The following is a 22145-nucleotide window of genomic DNA, read 5'->3' on the forward strand; positions in this document are numbered from 1 at the left end:
ATAATAATAATCCAGGGAAATAATTATAGGAAAGACAATACTTTCTTTTCGATAAGGTTGAAAGGAGTGAACGGTAAGATAAACACGTCTATAGAATAGATTTGAAGAATTGAATTAGAGAAGGGATTGATGGAGTTTTATAATTATATGAAAATAAATATTTCGTTGATATCATAATTGGAGTTGTTGTATCTTCCCGAAACGTTGTACAAAAAACCCACTAGAAGCTTTCATTTAGCCGCGTCAGGTTAGTCTACGTCATCTTTAACACAAAATATATAATGTTATTTAAATTTTATACTATAAATTATAGAAACACATACAAAAACACTTCGTATTAAGAATTATACTTTTCTTTTACTTACGAGCTTTAGGCCCTCTTAACGGATAATTCATTGAGCAACAACGTCTTTGCTCACTGTACTGTTGAATAGAGAAAAGGCCATGAGTAATTCTACATCTTAATTTATCGACGTTACGAGCCTTATAAACAATTATAAATTTACATCTTATTTAGTATATGCGAAATTCTAGCAACATACCCAAAGAACAATAAATAGCGCAGCTTGTGTGAATATATGACAGCCAATGTATTTGCTCTAGTTCCACCTGTCTCAACCCATCAGAACTTGAGGGTGGCTTTGTTAAAGGAAATCTGTCCAGCGGCCAGACTTTATCTTGTTTCCATAGCCGGTATTTTAAATCCCCACGGGCGTCATGGTTTGGCGTAGTTAGGACGTTCAGTTCGCACAGAGATACACAAGGGTTATCTGCACTAGCTTTTCCTAATTTAAAAGTGAAAGACTAGAGAGAAGGCAGCTTGTTAACTAACACCCACCGCCTGTTCTTGTACTACTATTTTACCAACGAATAGAGGGACTTACCATAACTTTGTAGCGTCCACATGGTTGAAAAAATAAGCATGTTTGATGGGACATGGATGCCAGTTCGCAATCAGCAGGATGCAATGTTGCAGGTTGCAGGTGAAGAGGTGTAAGTTCGTCTCTGATGCCCGTGGTCCTTGATTTATCTTTTTATTCTAGCTTACTGGAACAAGGAGCACAGCGTTCAACCAGCTTGCGAAGCTGTTCATGGTAGACGTAAATTTGTTGGATTTATAGGTGTATGAGTGGAGTTGCGTGAAAACATTGTAGATGTCTAGGTGCCTATAAATGTAACTAACCAAAGGTAACCAGTTCTTTCTTAGATAAATTAAGAAACGTTAGCGTATCATTTGAGGAAAGTCGGATATAAAACATATAGTTTTAAACCTCTGTGATATTACAAATGCTCATACTAACCGTGGGTGATGTAGAACATTTAACAATTATACAATAATGTCGCCTTAAATTAAGTTTCAATGTTGGAGAGATGATATTTAGGAAATACCAATTTTTTTATTCTTCAATAATCTTATAAACCATTACAAAAACATTTATGAAAGAAACCCCGTAATATGAGCATAGCATGAGTGAAAATAGATTATCAGTGTTTGTATAGTAGTTAATCTTTTCTAACTTAACGTTGGTCCAAAGTCGAGTATTTTAGAGTTATGTCAATATTTTTCAGAGACTATAATCGAGTTTTTCAGTCTTTATTTTGAAAGTATTTTTAAAATTAAAAAAGTAAAAAAATACAACTTCATCACTGAAATCCTATGCAAAATGATGATCATGTAGACAAATTGTCAGCTGGTCACTGTATGCGGCACTAAATGGGGGATTACTAATTGTACCACAGCTTATAATGATCCCACCAGATCGTATTGAGGGATCAGGAAGGTTGAGATCCAACCAGAACAGATCGGCCTGTCGATCGCGAATTCCCTTAAGACTACTTCTTTTGATAAGCCTGATTACCTTTAAAGAACATCTGATCGTCTCGTTGTTCAATATAATAGAGTTAGTCAGCCGAGGAATACATCCAATTATTCCAGATTGTACACGGTTACTTGTCTCAGATAAGGTGGCGGGTAAGGCTAGAGGCAAAAAGATTGCGAAAGAAACATGGGTACAAGGAGGAATGTTGGCGTCATACACTAAGTACGTGAGAACGTAGATGGATGTCAAAGTTTACCACCCACTGCTTTGCCCCACTACCCAGTTTTTCTCCTCTATGCAGATGCCAGATTGGAGAGGGCTGGTACCGCCAGGGAACGCCCCGAGCTCGAGGTTTGCCCGACTCCCGACGGGAGTGTGACGTTCTATGCGTTTCGGTGAGTGTTCTTCACCGTTAGTCCTCTGTTCAGTGAGCTCGCAGTCGTCTGCCGTGATGGACGTTCGTGCCGTCGATTCCAAGTTTAATTAATGTTCTCGCTGCGGTGTATTGTGTGCCGATGAGATCCGGCTCTCTCTCCTGCAGTGTCATCGGCAGGTTTCCGGCTTGATAGGGAGAGGGTTCCGTTAATGTATGTGTAGTGTGCCTGCGGTAAAGTGTAGTAGAATACCCAGCTTGTTGAATAGTGATTTTCATCAATAATTTTCGTTGTTGTTTCATACAGAATATATCACATACATATATTGGTAAGTTGTTGTTTTCAAGATATCTTCTTTTTTTAAACGACTTGAAACTTGCAAACAAAACTGTTCACGTAATATATGTTGACGTAAAATATTAGTATATTTGTAGATTCAAGATTCAGATTTATCTACGTAACCTGTTATTTTTATAGGTTTCTATTTTATAAATATTTTTACATATCGGGCATCAGTTACACAGTAAACATGATATAAAACCAGTATAGAACAGTTCTTTTTTTATAGAAGGATTAATACCTAAACACAAACGAACTGGTTTACTGAATAACGCTTATCAACACACAAGTTGTGGTTTGATATAAAACCCGAACTGTTTAATGTTTCAAAATGCAATTCAAAAAGTGTCATAGTCAGGTAGTTAGGGCGCACGACTTGCAAGCTGAGGAAAGTGAGTTTCAGTCCCCATTCCACCAAACATGCTCGCCCTTTCAACTGTGGGGACTTTATAATGTCACGCTCAGTTCCACTATTCGTTGGTAAAAAAGTAGCCCAAGAATTAGCTGCCTTACCTCACACTGCTAAATTAGGGATGGCTAGCGTAGATAGCCCTTGTGTAGTTTTGCGTGAAATTCAAACTAAACTAAAAGGTGTCGAAGTATTTAAAATTGGCAGCAGAATCTCAACATTCGAGTTTGTTAAAGAATATGATTGTTTTTGGACAACTCGCGAGTACAGGCAGGAAACTTACTTTTCTATTGAAAATGAATTAGGAGTAAACATACTGTTTTATCGGAAACATGGCTAAAACATTTTTTTTCACCGAAAAGCAATGTGTAAAAACGATCTTAATGTTTTACTTAAATTATCTAAACACTGTTTTAGTGAAGACTGCAGTCTAAAGACAAATTAGTTTCGCTGAAAGTTAATATCTAAAGGCAGATTTGCTGTTTTATCGAGAACTAACAATAGTAAGTCTGCCTGTCGTCGTATTGTGTTTGAATTACAGCTTTGAATATAAACATAAAATAATAGAATATCCAAATTTATGCTTTCGTTTTACACAGCAAGCAGATGGACAACATGGTTCTGTCCTTGTTTTGTCTAAGAACAGTTCTTACTGAGCTAATCCTGAGCCTTAATGAATTTCAAAATTATCGTCATTATCCAATGGTAGAGCCCTTTATAAACTGTTGGGGAAGTTGTTTTAAAACATCGTATGTTGAACAGACTATCTTTCGTAGTTTAAAAGAAACCGAGAACGGTTTCCTGTTTTACGATCATTAGATTGGAGAAGTCTTAGTAATAATTTATTCTGGAATTGCCAACTTACGAATGTCATCCACATTAAAATTTGAATCCTTAAAAGTGTGGGTGACGTATCGTTACAGTAGTTTTTATAATTTTGGTTGTCCAAACAAAATTAACAGATTATTACTATTTTTTTATGTATCACCTGATAATATATTGTGATCAGTATTTAAACAAACAGAAACATGCTCCGGATATCCATAGGTTCTTGATTTCACCTGATAATATATTGTGATCAGTATTTAAACAAACAGAAACATGCTCCGGATATCCATAGGTTCTTGATTTCACCTGATAATATATTGTGATCAGTATTTAAACAAACAGAAACATGCTCCGGATATCCATAGGTTCTTGATTATCATTGGAAAAAACCTGAGATATAATTTTAAAAATTAAATATTCCATCTTCTTCAGACTGATTTATTATATTATTTGCAAATAGTTATTTTTGTAAGCAGCAACGAGTTTTCGGAAATCGTACTATACATTGCTTCATCTATTTTAACAAAGGAACATAAATTTAGCGCTATTCTGTCGGTCGGAGGAAAGTCTGAAAACTCGTAACTCTAAAAATTGGGTTTCGATATCCGAACTGATGAGCAGAGCACAAATAAAAGTCTATTCTGTAGTTTTCGGGTTAACTGTAAACAAACATAAGTTTAACTCAGTTCCATTCTCTTATGCCCTAGGCCTAGTATGATTATGAAAAGTCATGAAGTTTTTCTTCTATCAGGAATACTTGCATTTATTTTATTTTTGTAGAAATAATAATGTCTCCTGTACAGTATACCATACACATTTAAACATAGAAACACAAAATGATATAGTATTATGTTTCGCTATAAGTAGAACTTTTCGTATTTTAACTACTGTGAAATGTATTTATTTGATAAACATTAAAGAGCTTTGTTTTGGAACGATCAGAATAATTTTACTGCATTAGTCCACAGCATAAGTTGTAACAAATTAATTATGGATTCATTTGATGCGCTCAGTGGAACTCAATTGAGTACAACGTAATTTTCAATTCATTTGCTTTTTTTCATTTTTATAAAAAATCTTTTATATACTATGTATTATTTAGTCGTGAAAAACAAGTTTAGAAAGAAATAATCAAAATAGAAAGATCACAAAAATATTAGGTAATTTCCTTTATTGGTTTTTTTAAAAGAAGATGTGAAATATGAAATTGATGCACGTGGGTTTTCGTAACGCTGCTTTGCTCAATGTGGTTCATCGGTGGCTCAGTGGTAAAGTTGAGAATTTATAAAGCTAAATACAGAGCTTTGATACCAGTGTTGGGCAGAGTACCGATAGCTAGTTATATGTCTTTGAGCTTAACAAAAAACAAACAATTCTATTTATTTTATGTTTTGCACCATTATTTCAATAACTTATTTCTGTATTCAAGTTAGTTGTTAAATGTGCAACAGAGTAAATTTATGTTTACAGTCATATTTATCTTTTAGGCACTTTTGTAAAGTACACTTAAAAATTGCGTTAGATTTTTATTTTAAAAAGAGAGATTTGAATAAAGCATGATAATAATTTGTTTAATTACTAGTCTTTAATTCTTGTACACGTCACTAACTACAACTTCCGAATTTTTTTTCTCTAATATAACTTGTATTTAGCCTATAGTATTTTATCGTAGCGCTTGGTTTGTGTTAAACGGTTAACCATAAAACAATACTAAATGTTTTAACGACAGTAATAAGGAAGTGTTTCACTGAGGATAGAAAAATCGATATAGTTGTTCTTTGAATTAAATTCTTGTTGCTAGTATCTGTAGGTAGATTATAGATAACATCCGTTAACTTATACAAGAAGTAACTTTAAATATACTAGAAATTAGGTATTCATGATACCAAAAAATCACGTTGGGTGAAATATTATATGAATTACAAAATTAAAAAAGCAAACAAACAACAATTACGTCAGCGCTCTCTAACGGTAAGCCTTTATCCCTCACGGATCAGTTACTGATTAGGGATGATACATATATATGAATTTTGAAGAGCATTCTGATGTATTATAAGATATGCACCAAGAGTAAAATTAGGTAGAAAGCAATAGTAGTGGGCTGTCTTATAATTTACTGCTATAAGTTACTTGAATTAACTTATAAACATTTTAAGTATTAGACAAAAGTTGCAGTTATCTTAAAATTTTGTATCGTTTTAACAACCAGCATTTTCGTGGTATACTATATCATGCCTGTTTTCTATAATTCTTATGAGTATGTATATGCCTTTGTTTTAATGAACCTTCTCTCACATTAATAAATTTTAAAAACTAAAATACATCGGTTGTGTGTAGGTTATCTGTGATTTAGTTCCAAAACACGCAGTTGTTGTAACGGAATAAACAGAATTTATCAGTGTTTCCAAATTTTCCTCGCAAATAGCTAATTAGATATAGTTTAAAAAGAGCTTTTGTTGCAATGTAGGTGTTTTTTCAAGATTTATTCAAAACAACGTTCAATGGAGTTAACTTGTTTTTTTTAATAGTTGGCACAATACCTTTAGATGGAAATGTTTTTTCGAAAAGTTGTTTTCGGTAAAAATGTTGCGTTTGCGGAAACACATTTTTTGTTTCAGTTTTCACCGTTATGTGGCAGCACTTCCTAAATATCGTACTGTCCTATTTATATTTTAGGTGTTTAAGTTTCGAGCTTTGTTATAGGAAATTCTTCGACTTTTTGTAATGCTGCTAGAACTACATTTCAGCATCAATGCTTTAACTTTAAATGTATTTTGTTTTGATAAAGTGCACTCGTTTCTCTTACTGTATATAAAGTCTAAAGCCTAACGTACTGTCAAATATTGTGTATAATAATATCTTGATTTTTTTGACAGAGTATAGCATATAAATCGACAGAAGTGACAAAATACCAATATTACTTTTTATTTAGCAGCAGTGTTTAAAGTCATTTCTTTACCAACTTAGTGAGTCTACTGTGAGTCAGTACTATGTTTAATAAAATCAGTGGTTCAATTCCATGTGGTGAACAAAGCGCAGATAATTGATTATGTAATTTGCGCTGAATCAAACAAAATTTGATATATAGCATTACTTTGCTCATCTGGCATGTCTTATTAAGACTGACATGAAAAACATGAAAATACTGTCTTATACATTTAGTTGAGCTCAGTTCTATTTGCTAAAATAATTTTTTTCCACGGATTAAAAACGTGTAATTTATTTGAAAATTACGATTCAACCACGCCTTTGGCTACTTATTTACCAGCGCGGATCTTTGACACGCAAAATATTAAATTTAATCAATGAAAATATATGATAAAACTAAATTAAGAGGAACTTTTCAATATAATTGAACCGTATTCGATGTTCAAATTATCATATTTTAACAACATACTATCTTATGAATTATTAGAAAGTACTTCTTCGAAGAACGCGCACATTCGTGTAATTGGATATATGGTACAGAATTTTTTAAATGTCGCTTTTCACGTAAAAGAAAGTTGAGTGGCATAATGCTGCCTGAGATTTGTAGTTTGATATATATATAAAGTATATAGCTAAATAAGAAAAGACTTCAACACTCTTTCGTTTATTTGTTAATATCAGCCTAACTGTTATGATTTCGTATATAATACAGTATAAACTTGTATTCTTTGTGTGTGTGTCTTGGGCTCGAAATCATTGCTGAGCATGAACGCCTTTTCAGCTGAGAGGACTGTAATGTGGTCAATCCTACTTCGTTCTTAAAGGGTATTACAGGAGGTGCCGTTGGGTGGTAATGTTGGTTAGCTGCCTTCTTTCTAATCTCTCACTGACGGATAGTTAGCCTTCAGCGAAATCTATTACAATAATACTCAATTTATGTCTTTCACGAAAATGTGCGCGCACCTTTCTCTCTAAATGCGCATGCTCACGCACTTGATTTCAACGTATGAAAGTATACTTCAGTAGACATTTTGTGCAACAACATTGAAAGCTCTTTAAAATTTTCTAAGAAGATCTAACGTTAAGTCGTAGAATAACATAAGTTTATTTGTTGACAGTATTAAGTACGGTAATGTTTAGCCTGAATTAAACTAAAACGTACACAAATTACAGTGTAAACTTATCTCTTTGTACTTAATAAAGGCTTAACTAATGTCAAGCCTAAGACAAGTGGACTTAATGTTTTCGATATCTGCGATTAGAATTATTTTGTATTATTCTACAAATACAATATTTATATAAACAAGCACTGTTATAATAAAGATATTGATTTGACTGCAAATAGTTTACGGATCTTTTCTATTTCACAACACAACTTTTGATAAGAACAATGGGAACTGAAAGAGTCTATGATGTAAAAAAAAATAGACTCCTAGTAAAACTAGGGACGCTTAGATGCCTACTCTAGGCTAGGTTTTGGTTTAGTTTGTTTTAAATCTCGCGCAAAGCTACACGAGGGCTATTTGCACTAGCCGTCTCTACTTTAGCAGTGTAAGACTAAAGGAAAGTCAATTAACTAGTCATCACCACCCACCGCAAACTCTTGGACTACTATTTTACCAACAAATAGTGGGATTGACCGTCACACTCTAACGCCGCCACGGCTGAAAGGGCGAATATGTTTGATGTGACGGGGATTCAAGCCCGCGATCCTTGGATTACAAGTTATGTGCCTTAACCACCTGGCCACAACGGGCCTCTTTAGTCTAGGAAGATTGTACGCGTGCACTGAGCCATGCTAGAGCTTTAGGATCCTATTCTGAATGATGGTATATATACTGCAACACCTCGAAGAACGCAAAGAATCGTAAATGTTTTGACTGAAATCATAGTAAAATATTTTTTTAGGTCAACCTGGGTTATATAATTTATCCAGGATGGCAATAAAACCCAGTTTATTAACATTTAACTATACATTGCACGGAATTGAGATCAGTACAAGAATCGAACCCAGCAATATGCAATACTTAATGTTTAAAAGCTGAGAAGTATCTTTGCAATGTATTTTAATGAATTTTTTTACAGTCTAATTCAGCTCATAATGTAAACTGTATGAAAGGTTTTAACTGTTAGACTTTTAAAGAAAATACGTAACGTAATAAGTAATTGATGCATGTAAAACAGAATTACCCTATTAAATTATTATAATATAGAATTTTGAAATGTTATTTACTCGGGCTTACATCTAAATACGAAAAGCGTTTGAAATAAAATTATTACATTATCTTCATTTGATAATAGAAATCCAGCAATTTATTGTTTAGATTTAAGTCACGCCATTTTTATAGTCATAAGAATCACTTATGTTTTAGGATGTACAAGAGAATGTTCTAGAGCAGTGGTTCTTAAATGTTTCAGCCTCGCGTACCACTTTTTTATTATTATTATTACAAACCCAGGCCCATTTAAGAAAAAGAAAAGAATGATAAAACCTAGTAACAAAAATTCATATTTGTTAACACTTAGCATTAGTGAAAATAATACGATTGTGTTTTTTATCTGGCACGATTGAAGAATGTAGTATTTTTTATCAAATTGAAGGGAAGAACATACTAGTGAGTTTATGGAACTAGGTGAGTTTGTAAGATAAGAAAGTAGTGTGTGTGTATATATATATATATGTACGTGAAAAACTCAGATAGGGATTATTACCATTTTTTAAATTTTTTTTTATGTTAATTATGTCGTTTACCACCGACATTAGCTAAATGTGTGAAGTAACCAAGAATCACCTGAATATTAAAAGAAAGATTATTACTTTTATATTTACTGGATAAGTGGGCCAAACCGAAGTCGTCTGGTCGTAGTTTTATTAAATAAAGCATGTGTGTGTGTGTGTGTGTGTGTTTTCTTATAGCAAAGCCACATCGGGCAATCTGCTGAGCCCACCGAGGGTAATCGAGCCCCTGATTTTAGCGTTGTAAATCCGTAGACTTACCGCTGTGCTAGCAGGGGCTAAGTAAAGCATGTGGCGACATTAATAAAAACAGTGTTGTCATAGCTAGGTAGGTGTATATGAGGACAAATCAGAAATCTACTGGAGAAATAAAGAGTAGCCCAAAAGTTGGCGGTTGGTGGTGATGACTAGCTACCTTCCCTCTAGTATTACACTGTTAAATTAGGGACGGCTAGCGCAGATAGTCCTCGAGTAGCTTTGCGCGAAATTAAAAAAAAAAAACCAAACCAATCTTTCGTTACTTTAAGCAAAAAAATAAAAGTATATCTTATTTGCTCTGTGGGAGAGGTAATCTATATTAATAATCGTCATACAATGAAGAAACTCTTGCTTATATGTGTGATACTGGAAAAACTTTTTTATTACGCGATGTGCAACCCCCAACTTTGCGAAATTTTTTATCCTGTATGCATTTAGATTTACAATAGGGGTCACGATTTTCCCGTCTCGCCGCTGTTTCCTCTCACGAGAAATTTTATTTTTCTCCATTTGAATGTACAGAAAAAAATGGCCACTGAATGCATAGTGGAAGAAAACGAAATTAAAGAGGTTACACGCAGATTCGACATTTACGGAGTATTTGGCATGATTTTGCTTTTGGACAAGAAAAAGGAATATTTTAACATATTTCAAGAACGACGCTAAATTATATGAAATTTGCAAGCAAGATAAAATTACAACAAGATTTATTTTGTAAAATATTTTCTGTGTGTTAACAAGTAACTGTCATGCTTTTCGATTAAAATGAATACATTATTATTACTACCCTTTTCTGACGAACATATAAGATAATGTTTTCAAAAATTTGTTTTTATTTGCAGGATATGACCTGCTTAAGGTAAAGTCAACAGATTAAGTTCACAAGCAGAATGGATTGGACTGTAACAAGGGGGCCGACCTGGAGCTCATTTCCCAAATTGACGTCTTATCCAGGAGGAATTGGATATACATCGTGGAACTTCTTGAGAAAAAGTCATCAGAAAAACGTTTGCCAGTACACTTTGAAACGGACGCAGAGTATTGTTCTGTGTGCTATGTGGTCAGTGTGCCTTGTATTTGTGACTTTAGTTTTGACAGTAGCTGCCCAAGAAGACCCAAACATCTATGCATCCTATACAACGTTCAACGAGAGCGTGAATTTCACTCACGTAGAAGTGGATCCTGACACTGGAAGGGTCTACGTCGGTTCCACCAATTGGCTGTACCAATTTGACAGTTCTTTGGAGCTGGAGATAGAGATTAGAACAGGCCCAGTAGAGGACAGTATCCAGTGTTCTCCTACTGACTGTCTTCACCAGAAGAAAGTGGCCACTACAAATGTTAATAAAGTACTAGTCATCGATAGTAAAGCAGGAAAGTTAATTGTCTGTGGTAGTGTGCATCAAGGAGCCTGTCGACGTCATCAACTTGAAAATATTGGCAGTATTGAAGACTTGGTTCCTGTTCCAGTAGCTGCGAATGACGAGAACTCTTCTACATACGCTTTCATAGGGCCTGCACAGTACTTTGGTTACCCATCCAGGGTCTTGTATGTGGCGACAACCAACAGCCGTTTGGGGCCATACCGGGACATGGTTCCTGCTATTACAAGTAGAAGCCTCGAGGAGGATAGTGGCCGCCTGTTTGGAATTATCGAGAAATCCTTCTCCACCATCGCTAGGGTAGACATTAGCTTTCATTTGCGAGACTATTATCTGGTCAACTATATTTATGGTTTCCACTCTAATGGTTTCATCTATTTTGCCACAGTACAAAGGAAATCTCATTTAAGGGCTTTAGAGGAGTGGGGATATGTGACCAGGCTGGCACGAGTGTGTGCATCCGACGCAGGATATAACACTTATACAGAAGTTACTTTACAGTGCTTGGAACAAGATGGCACGGACTTTAACTTACTACAGGATGCATTTGTGGTTCCAGCTGGTTCTGACCTTGCAACAGCTCTCCAAATTGACACAGGGTCTGATGTTTTTGTAGGCATATTCGCTTCAAGTGCAGATCACACTTCTGCGCCCTCCCCTCCTTCTGCTCTTTGTATTTATTCCTTGGCCGAAATTGAACAACGTTTTACAGAGAATATACACATGTGTTACAACGGCAGTGCGCTTACACGTAATATGGATTACATCGCCGGGAGTATTGAAGATTGTCCCGAGCCTGGGGTAAGTAAGAAACACCAAAGTGCAAACTTAAATGATTGATAGAGATACTTGGTATCATAGAACGATATGAAATATTAATTAATAAGTGATTGATCATAAAATTAATGTTTCAGAGAATAACAGATGAGTTTAATTTAAATCACACACCAAAATAGACGAATGAGAAATGTCATACCCAAGTTCTTCAGTGAATGGCCTATTTTCATTACTTTCTAAAAATAAACATGCAAAGATAATGAGAAATAGTTTAAGTACTCCTTTGTTCTGTATTCGAGGAATGATCTTCCTTTAGATACTGTCATTCCAGCAAGAGTTCTAACTAGCGCTGTTGAAGTTGTAAGTAGTAATATACAAAACATTATCATAAGTATACAGCTTATAACAGTGATTTGTTAGATGTATATTCTTTGACAGATTTAATAAGTTTGAATAAAAAAGAGAAACCCAGACTTTACAGGGCGCAAATATAACTCTTGCCTGGTGCCAAATGCTCCTAAAATCACGTCGGACACGAACTTTCAAAAGCAATGTGTCTATTTGGCAAGAAGTATTTTGCAGCGATCGCCTCACAGTAAAACAACATTTTTATTTCCCACTAGCATAAAGAGGAGCGTACTTTGAATATAAAATAAAATTTAGTGTGTTTGTACAATGAATTGATGATTTTGCGGTCTGAAAATATTACAGACAAGTAAAAAACAAACAAAAACTTTTGATAAATGTAAAACAATGTAGAGATGGCAGAACCAAAAATTATAGAAACAAAAAAGTAAGTATAATCACCCCTACAGGGCTTTAAATATAAAAATTTAATGTTACACTGTAAAATGCATGCGTACCAATTGGTTACGAGGTCGGTCAGTTCGACAAACCTCGTAGCGAGAGTCAGTCTTAGTCTGTAATAATAGGCATATTTTGACTCAATTTCGTTTTCATTGTACACAAGTCTTAGACTCTTAGTTGCACTACATTTATGCTTACCTTGACATATCATAATATTATAATAAATAAACTGCATATCAACAGTGAGGAATTTATAACTTTCAACTGCAGTAATATTAAAGTCAAGTATGCATTTTACAATATAACATTAAATTTAATATTGCAAGTCATGTAGGGATATATATGTATAACTGTATCATCCCTATATTCTTGTTTGCAATATTTTTGGCATTGCTATCCATACACCATTTCACATTTACAAAATGTTATTTGTATTGCTTGTTTTGTGACGTTTTAAACCCAACTTGCAAGCTAGTGTACTCTGCGAATATATGTAATAAAATTTAATATTATGTGTATTTTCTTTTTTGCTCTATCACTTCATACAGTATTTATGGGTTAGTTTTCTAAGGACATCAAGTGTATATTTTCCAAACATTGAGTATTCTACATGTTAGAGTAATCTTATGTCCATCTGTTGTTAGCTGGTAATTACTGTTTCACCCCGAACTTAAGCTTTTTAAGGAATACCAAATTTCTATAAAAAAAAAAACTAACTTCAAAGTATAACAATAACATCACTAGTTATTAAAGATTAGGCCTAGCATGGTCAGGTGGGTTAAGGCATTCAACTCGTAATCTGAGGGTCGCGGGTTCGAATCCCCGTCACACCAAACATTATCGTCCTTTCAGCCGTGGGGGCGTTTTAATGTGATGGTCAGTTCCCCTATTCGTTGGTAAAAGAGTAGCCCAAGAGTTGGCGGTGGGCGGTGATGGCTAGCTGCCTTCCCTTTAGTCTTACACTACAAAATTAGTGACGGCTAGCGCAGAGAGCCCTCGTATAGCTTTGCGCGAAATTCAACAAACAAACAAAACATATTAAGATTAAGCGATGACATCGTGCACTGCCAGAAACATAGATTAGATTTAGGTTTAAATTGGCTTTAGAGGTATTGCACTGCCAGAAACATAGATTAGATTTAGGTTTAAATTGGCTTTAGAGGTATTGCAGTTATACAGTAAGCTTGAGAAAGATGAACAGTGTAATAGGTTTGGTATTGTAGCGATGGTTATTTTGTATCGTTTTGTGGCTTATTGGGTAGAAAAACAAATGAAAGCAAGTGGCAATCATCCTTTAAAGTAAAAATATCTGTTTGACCACTTCCTAGAAGTCAACCAGATGACTGAGTTAATACACGCAATATAAGTCAGTAGATTCTATGTATAAGGATGATCAAGGTACTTAATAGGCGCCATACAAATATTCTCGCCAAAACATCAGAAATGAGAAACTTTTGCTCTACTTGGTTTCGAATTAATGTTGGACATGTACAAAACGTTAGTGTGTGTGTGTGTATTATTACTTTATGGTGTATTGAAATCTAGACCTCGACTAACATTCATTTGCTTGAAAAATTATAAAATTAAGGACAAATACTAGTTCATAATTTACATTTTTATTTTATTTGAAATTGTAGAGAATTCAAGCAACTTGTTAAGTACATCTTATATTTTAAGCTGTGATACATTTTAAGGCATACGTAAGATATTTCAAAACTTAGCTGCGTAAAATGCTTTTGGTCTTGCTACAGAATTATTTTAAAGCAAAATGATTTCGATCAAAATTCAATGAATTTGAAAGAATTACTTTTAATTCTCTCCATCTTGGCATTTTTTATGATCACTTGACAGGTTTTTACTTTAACTACATGGTTTAAATATTGATGAGCTGGCTCAAGCCAATACTTTACTCAGAATAAGATAAATTTTGCTTCTTTCTTTGGTTGGCAAAAGTTCTTTTGCAAAGCTGTGAAGATCTTTGAAAGTAAACCCCTGCGGGACCGTTAGCTAATTGGATGGTATTGTATTAGTTCTATTACGGTAACTAGAGTATACGAGTTCTATATGTACGCACATTTAGCACTTAGTCGCAGGGAAAAAAATACACCTAAAACCTGCGTAATTAAATTTTACATTTATAGTGAGTGATTTCATTAAAAGAAACTGGCCCAATGTTAGCTTCTGTTTATTTAAGTTTAAAATATTTTATAATTTTAATTTTTATGAGTTTTTTCATGAATTAAATTCATGAAAGTTATTATTGACAGTTTTTCATTGTTTTAAAAATAATTTGTTGTATTTATTGTTTTCCAAACGTTTTCCTCTTTCACATCTACACTATTTAAACATTGGTTCAACTTTGTTCGTTGTAAGTATATAAATAGTTTTGGTTGTTACTTTACCAGGAATTGATTTTGATAAACGTATTGTGATTGGTTTGCATTTCGATCTTTTTTAATGAATGAGATAATTAATTAGTTTACCCTTCAACCCTTCTAAATCGATCAGTTTTACAAATTACACACAAGTGAGGTTCCTAAAATGCTGGTAGTTTCCGAGAATAAGTGTCGCTGCAACTGAGAGTCTCTGCGAAACGGTTTCTAGATATTGTACGTGAAATATTGTATGAATACCAATAGTTAGTCACCGACTTTAGGAGGAGTGTGGAACACCACTGGATACTAAAAGAATTCGTTCGTTAATCGTAACTTTTGAGTAATTGTTATTATAGTGATGTCGGTTCATAAACAACTGAGTAGAAATGCCGAGACAAAATCATTTTATGAAATGTGACTACCGTAAATGTTCTAACAAGCTTTAATGCTTGTCTTACAATGCAATAGTTAATGCATTTCGAAGCGTTAAGTACTTTATAGTCTTGAACGTCGGTGTCTGAATGTCGGATCTTAAGACTGATTTTCAAGAGACTTTAGCACTGCAGTGTGGCAATACACGAAACCGGACACTTGAAAATTATTGCTGTTATTAAATAGATAAATATAGTTCGTTTTTTTTTCTTTTGTACAGTTTATTATTTGTAGACATTAACTGGAATTTTACTACTTTTGATTGATCAGCGATGATAAGTTCATGAAATTACAAAATGTGTACTAAAGTGTACATCAGAAATGACAAAATTTTGCTCTACTTGGTTTCGAATTAATGTTGGACATGTACTAAACGTGAGGCCCCCAGTTGCACAGCGGTATGTCTGTAGAATTATAACGTTAAGAACCGAGTTTAGATACTCGTGATGGGCAGAGCACAGATAGCCCACTGTGTTGCTTTGAACTTTACTACAAACAAACAAGAAACAAACTTATGCTCCCAGTGGTACAGCAATATAGACCTAGAAACCACGTTTCGATACCTGTGGTAGGCAGAGCGCAAATAGTCCTTGTGTAGCTTTGTGTTTAACTACAAACAAACAAACCTATTCGTAAGACTGATTATTTTAGATTTTACTAATGTTTTGGCAAAGTTATTCTATTATTGTGATAAAATAATTATTTAAAAAACGTAAGTTTAAATATAGGAGAACTGGTATATATATCTTTGAAACTACAGAAGTTAACACATTTCACCATACATGGCTTGATGTTAAATCTGAATTAATCTTATATATTTTACAATTTCTAGAAAGGAGGAAATATTTTTAATTTCTGCACGGAAACCCTGAAGTTGAATGGAACAGTTCCAATCACAGTGACCCCTGCACTGATCTTTTCCAACGTTACTTTGACTGCAGTAACCAGCATTACCACTGCCCAGCACACTGTCGCTTTTGTCGGAACCGATACAGGGTATCTGAAAAAGGTTGGACTGATATTTGTTTTCTTTCCTATTGATTGATTGTGAGTCACATCTTCGAACGCCGTTTAGATAAAAAGGAAAGAAACTGTATACATTACAAGCAGGCCTGTTAGTGCGTTCAACTTCATATGATTTCTTTCCTTGGTGACGATCTAATGTAAAATTATGTGATCAAACCTCAGTGCATCATTTGCAATTGTAAAGTATATACTCGTTTAGATTGATTATTTGGAAAGTTCTGGGACAGCGTTATCAGTGATGACATAACTCCAATTACTCTAGCAGTTCTACATTTCGACAGCTAACTAGGTAAATGTAACCACAGTTTGTTTTAAATTTGAAATTAGCTACACCGAACAGAAGTTTAATCGTTACAAACAACTAATCAAACAATTGCCAATCTCAGTCATCAAAATAGAGGGGAGGGACAAAAGCAACCACAGGTACAGTTGTTTCATTTACAACATGGTTCAGTTTCCTTCTCTTACCCTAAAACAATAATTAAATTGCTTTGAGAACAGTGAGAAAGGTCTTTGCATGCCATAAAATCAAGTACTTAATTACCGTATTTGCGATTATACTGCGCTCTCTATGTGGTATTTAATATACCGTTGTATTGGTTAACTTGTTTATTTCATTTCTAATCAACCTGTTAACGAGACAGTTTTCGTTACCGTAGTTAGTTTACTGTTGGTTAAAAACTGTATTTATAGTTGTAATTTCAGTAGTATTTAACAGACGAAGAAATCTTCTAGTGATTTAGCCCATCTGAGGGGCGGTTGTTTTGATGAAAGCTAGAGAAACGAATCTTTTTTAACTGAAGCTTCCAGTTTTAACAACTGGTGCTTTTCAGTCAACAGTCTCGGTGGGAATCACATCCATGCATCCGGCAGTAAGACTCAAACCATTTCTTTTCACAGACTCTTTACCGCCATTCGGTACTTGGCCTAGGTCCTCAGTCTGTCGGATCTTTTGATTGCAATTGCAATTCGCCAACAAAACAGGACTTTCCGCTTTACGTTTTTTTTTTAGTGCTTGTCAGCTGTCTGCAATTAATTGATCTTGTTAAGTGAATTATGCTGATATTATTTTGTTTTAGAAGTGCTGTAACCTTGTAAGAATGCATTCTATGTAGAGAGACTGTCAGTTTTCTACCGTATAAAGGTTTTTTTTACACGAACTGCCATGTTAACGTTTGTAGTTTTTGGGTGAGTACATGAAATGATATGTGCATTAATTAGTTCAATAATAGTTTTGTCCTCCAGTGGCACAGCGGTATGTCTGCGGACTCGCACTGCTAGAAACCGGGTTTCGATACGTGCGGTTGGCAGAGTACAAATAGTCCATTGTGTAGCCGTGTGCTTAATTCCAAATAATCAATTAATCAATAATAATTCAATTTCAAGTTAATGTAATCGGTAAATTGATTTCACATAATACATGACGTTTACAATACCATTCCACATGTTAAGAATAATTATAAAACATCGTTCACAAAATGTATCTACGAAATTAATTGATTGTAACGTTTACAAATATTTGCGATTAAACTCCTCCTAATTTTTCCAAGTGCCTTTGTAGTAAATGTGAGTTTCTTTTATAAATGTGCATTTCCTGCTTATTGCTGAAATCGGTGCATTTATTACAGTCCTTACCAGAAAAATTGATTAACTTAACCTTTTTGAACTTAGAAGGTCATATTTTCCAGCGAAATTTAATCACTAACTTCGAGTAAGTGCTTATGTCGTGCGCTCATCAACAGCAATTGACCCTATACTTAATCATATGGCTGTGCAAAGCGGAGTGTTGGTAGGGTTCGGTTTCCGTAGCATGTAGCTACTTCATCATGTGGATTGTTGTGAAATGTCATTCTGCTTGATATCTAGCATTTCAGAAGATTTTTCTTGCTTTAAATCAGGTCTCATTTCAGAACTTTCTCGTTTAATCTAATTGCATCTTGATTTGATGTAAATATTATATCTGATTTTGCGCTCGCGTATATGTGGATGTGCAACATATTGAAGGAATGGCTGCTGTGGTACTTTAACTAATTATTTATATATTTGCAAAACGTACTTCGTGTACTTCAGTTGAAGTATCAAGCAGGCATAAACCTTATGACAAAATGTACGCGAAAAGCCTCGAGATGAACTATAAGAGTGCTTGAAGACCCGTATTAAACATATTTTTCTATAGAATTCTTAAGGTGAATTACTCAGTGGTGCAGTGACTTTTTTATTGTTTTAAGATATGCTGTTAAAGTGGTTAAGAATATTTGAAATGTATGCAACTCTTTCAACTGTTTCGTTGTTTATATAAAGAAAAGTATAGAAATAATGAAATATGAAAGAAAATTGCGTACTTTCTAATATTTAGCTTTCAAGTCAGTGATGTAGACAAAAATATACTGTTTTCAGTGGGAAGAGATTACAGAGTGAACAGTGTGTCTTTCGTAACGTCATTAAATAAACGTTTCTTGTGGAATACCTCTCCAATTTTGTTTGTTTCTCTAATAATGCGGTACGTTTTGATTACTCCAATAATATTAGAGGGAATTTCTTTTTGCTTCCGTCTCCATAGAGAGTAACAAGTATATAATTTAACATTATCATCGTTTAAAGTAATAATAGTGACACATACAAAAACAGTTAAAAGAAAAGTTTTACTCTGTCAGATGCAATCCAAGTTGATAAAACGGAATGGTACATAAATAGACCAAATTGCTTATAATTACACTGACAGACAGATAATAGAAACATGTGAACAAAAATAAGTAGTTAGTACTATATTGTTACGTCAATGTAGACGGGTATATGGATATGGCGTTAAGCAACAGGTATGTATGTAGGTCGTTATACAGAGACATACAGACAGATAAAAAAGAAAAACTAATAAAAGGCAGATTTATTAAAAGATGTACATCTCGGTGTATTGAATATCCTCAGATACTGATTACCAGTGGAGAGTATGCCGAAGAGTTTGAAGAGGTAGTTGTTGATCCAGGTAATCCAATTATTTCCAGCCTCAATCTTGATCTCACAGAGCAGTTCATCTACGTGGCTTCTCCTTACAAGGTACGTTGATGTTTCGCTGCAGCGTAGTGTGTGCTTTGGACTTTAAACATCGAGACGTAGTAAGTTAAATTTTCGGCTGAAAGTCCGTCTATGTTTCATGAGAACGTATAACATTGCCACGACACTTGTTTTATCTTTACTTTTCATTGTTTTTTTTTTTTTAAAGACCTGTTTAACCATGAATGGGTTTTTCATAAGTAATACTTTTAAGTTATTTTAAAGCGATAACTTGGTTTTTGTAAAGTTCTACCATTATCTATTAAGTCATATATTTACAGTATTTAGAAGTCGTGTCTTTTAGCAATCAAGAATTTTGGTAGCTAAATTATAATCGTATTGTTCAACTAAGCATTTTTCTAATGAGTATATTAGAAAGGAAAGGAAACGTCACAGAAGTGTAGGTCCCCCAAAAGAAACTTTAATAAGTCTCAGTCTGTAAAACATCAGAGTATTGTTTTGTTTATCTGCCAAATAAACATACGTTTAATATTTTGAAGTTCGAGGCATCATAATTTATTTTTACTTTTTAAAGAGGTGTTATACTGTGTAGACGTGGAACTGCAAATAATTTTGTCAAACCATTTGAAATATAATTATAATTTAATAAACTTAAAATACTTGAAATTTAATCCTCTTCTTAAAAGGACAAAAAATAAAATTGGTTGTTTAATAATCCTGTTTATAATTTTTCATATTTTCCTTTGTTGTTTTGACTTTTCACTATCACAAAATTTTGAATAAATATTTTAAAATATCATAGACAGATTATTTATTACTAGAAATACAGAAATGATTTATAACTTGTTTGTACCTTTTTATACAGTTAACTAAATTAAAGATTGAACAGTGCCAACAGTTCAACAGTTGTGAATTGTGTCTGAAAGCCAGAAACCCTTATTGTGGATGGTGTTCCTTGGAGAAGCGGTAAGTTTATATTGAAAAAGTGAAAACGAATATTTTATGAACATTAGTTTATTTCAGATCGTGTACTACTATTTGCGTTATTAACGTATAGTAATATAAACTTAAGATTATACATTAAATTTGTACATGCACACACAAACGGTTCTTTCATTTTTTTCTTTAAATGACAATTTGCTGAAAAACTAACGCCATAAGATGTTTAAAGTCATCATGTTGCGATTTATGAGTACCACGTTGTCCATTTGTGCGAATGATTTAATTGTAAATTGTCTTCTATGCTGTTACCGTACGCTATGGACTAATTAATGTTAATAGCTTTTAGTTTGAGAAATAAATCTTAACTTCGTATGACTCTTATGAAACATTTAACCTGTCCAAGCATGAAATTACCGAACTTCTTTTTAAGTGGATATTTGTTTACTGTAATTAGAACACTAAAAAACCTGACATCGTGACAATGCCGTGCAAGATTTGCCATCATATGTGTGTGTGTTTTCTTATAGCAAAGCCACAAAGGGCTATCTGCTCAGCCCACCGAGGCGAATCGAACCCCTGATTTTAGCGTTGTAAATCCGGAGACATACCGCTGTACTAGCGGGGGGCTTGCCATCATATACAGTGTTGTCATGTAAGGACAGGCCAAGATGTGTAGCCAAAGCCGCATCCAATCAAAAATCGGGCGGATTTGTAACGTTTAATTATTTACTCTACACCTTAGGATATTAATTAATTAATGAGAGAAAGAATTTAATGTGAAATGAAACGAACGTTTCGACATTTAGAAAACGTTAAAGGGTTTACCGCATGGACTTTAAGGCATATTATCGCCAATGTGGGGAGGTGTTAGCTATTACTGTTGCAACATGAAAACTGTCAATAATGAGATGAATAATTCCAAGTTAATTTATCGCTAATTGAAGCATTTTAATTGTTACGAAAAGCGAGTTACAGATAGTTATGACCATGGATCAATCGTTTTGGCCATCTGTAGTTTCTGAGCAAGCTTGTGTTTTCACTTCTTAGAATAAGATTATCCACGTATTTCATTATCTGTAATGGTATTAACATATAAAAAGAAAACTAATATGTAACAGTAAACTTGATTAAAAGAAGAGGTAAAGCTAGTGATGTAAGATGCGTAGTGCATACGCTGTTACGAAATTGGAGTCGCGGTGTCCAAATAAAAGGAGATACGATTTTCCGACATGATGTCTCCTGTCGGTGTTAAATGCAAATAGACCATATAATAGTGTTTACAGTCAACTTAACCATGCGCGTTTCTAATGTCGCCCACGTGTACATCAGTTTCTATTGTTCCATAACAGCGTCAGATTAAACGTTTTCACAAGTTTTGTTTATGAATAAACATTAAACCTACATTAGCATGCAGCTATTACCGCTGTTTACAATACGGATGATAGAAAAATCAACATGAGTTGGTCCAAATTTATGAGCGATGTTTGCTTTAGACGTCATTATTTTTAGAGAGCATTACATTAATATTCCTCAGTGATAAAAAGTTTATAAACACTCCCTCACCAAAATTAATAAGCTACATGTGAAGTTTTTTGTTTGTTTTTGTAATTGTAACTTATACTTTCTTTAGGGTAGCCTAAAACGAACAGTGTGCGTAGCATACATAATAAACGTATGATATAATGAGTATCTGTTGATA

At 34.0% G+C, this 22145-nt stretch overlaps 1 protein-coding gene and 1 pseudogene across 2 annotated transcripts in view; one reads left to right on the forward strand and one right to left on the reverse strand.

Moving 5' to 3' along the window:
* LOC143239832 (uncharacterized) overlaps positions 1 to 1155 on the reverse strand; it is a 40066-nt gene extending 38911 nt beyond the window's left edge. Inside the window, exon 1 of the mRNA XM_076481394.1 lies at positions 885 to 1155. Coding sequence (XP_076337509.1) covers positions 885 to 924 — 40 coding nt within the window. The 5' untranslated portion in view covers positions 925 to 1155. The remainder of the gene's footprint in view (positions 1 to 884) is intronic.
* Positions 1 to 22145, forward strand: part of LOC143239880 (plexin-B-like) — a 225267-nt pseudogene that overhangs the window by 169564 nt on the left and 33558 nt on the right. The window contains exons 4-7 of the transcript XR_013021422.1: positions 10536 to 11876; positions 16299 to 16475; positions 19418 to 19546; positions 20370 to 20470. The product of XR_013021422.1 is annotated as a plexin-B-like (transcript). The remainder of the gene's footprint in view (positions 1 to 10535; positions 11877 to 16298; positions 16476 to 19417; positions 19547 to 20369; positions 20471 to 22145) is intronic.

The sequence above is a fragment of the Tachypleus tridentatus genome, chromosome 13, assembly GCF_004210375.1.
Source record: "Tachypleus tridentatus isolate NWPU-2018 chromosome 13, ASM421037v1, whole genome shotgun sequence".
Lineage (NCBI taxonomy): Eukaryota > Metazoa > Arthropoda > Merostomata > Xiphosura > Limulidae > Tachypleus > Tachypleus tridentatus.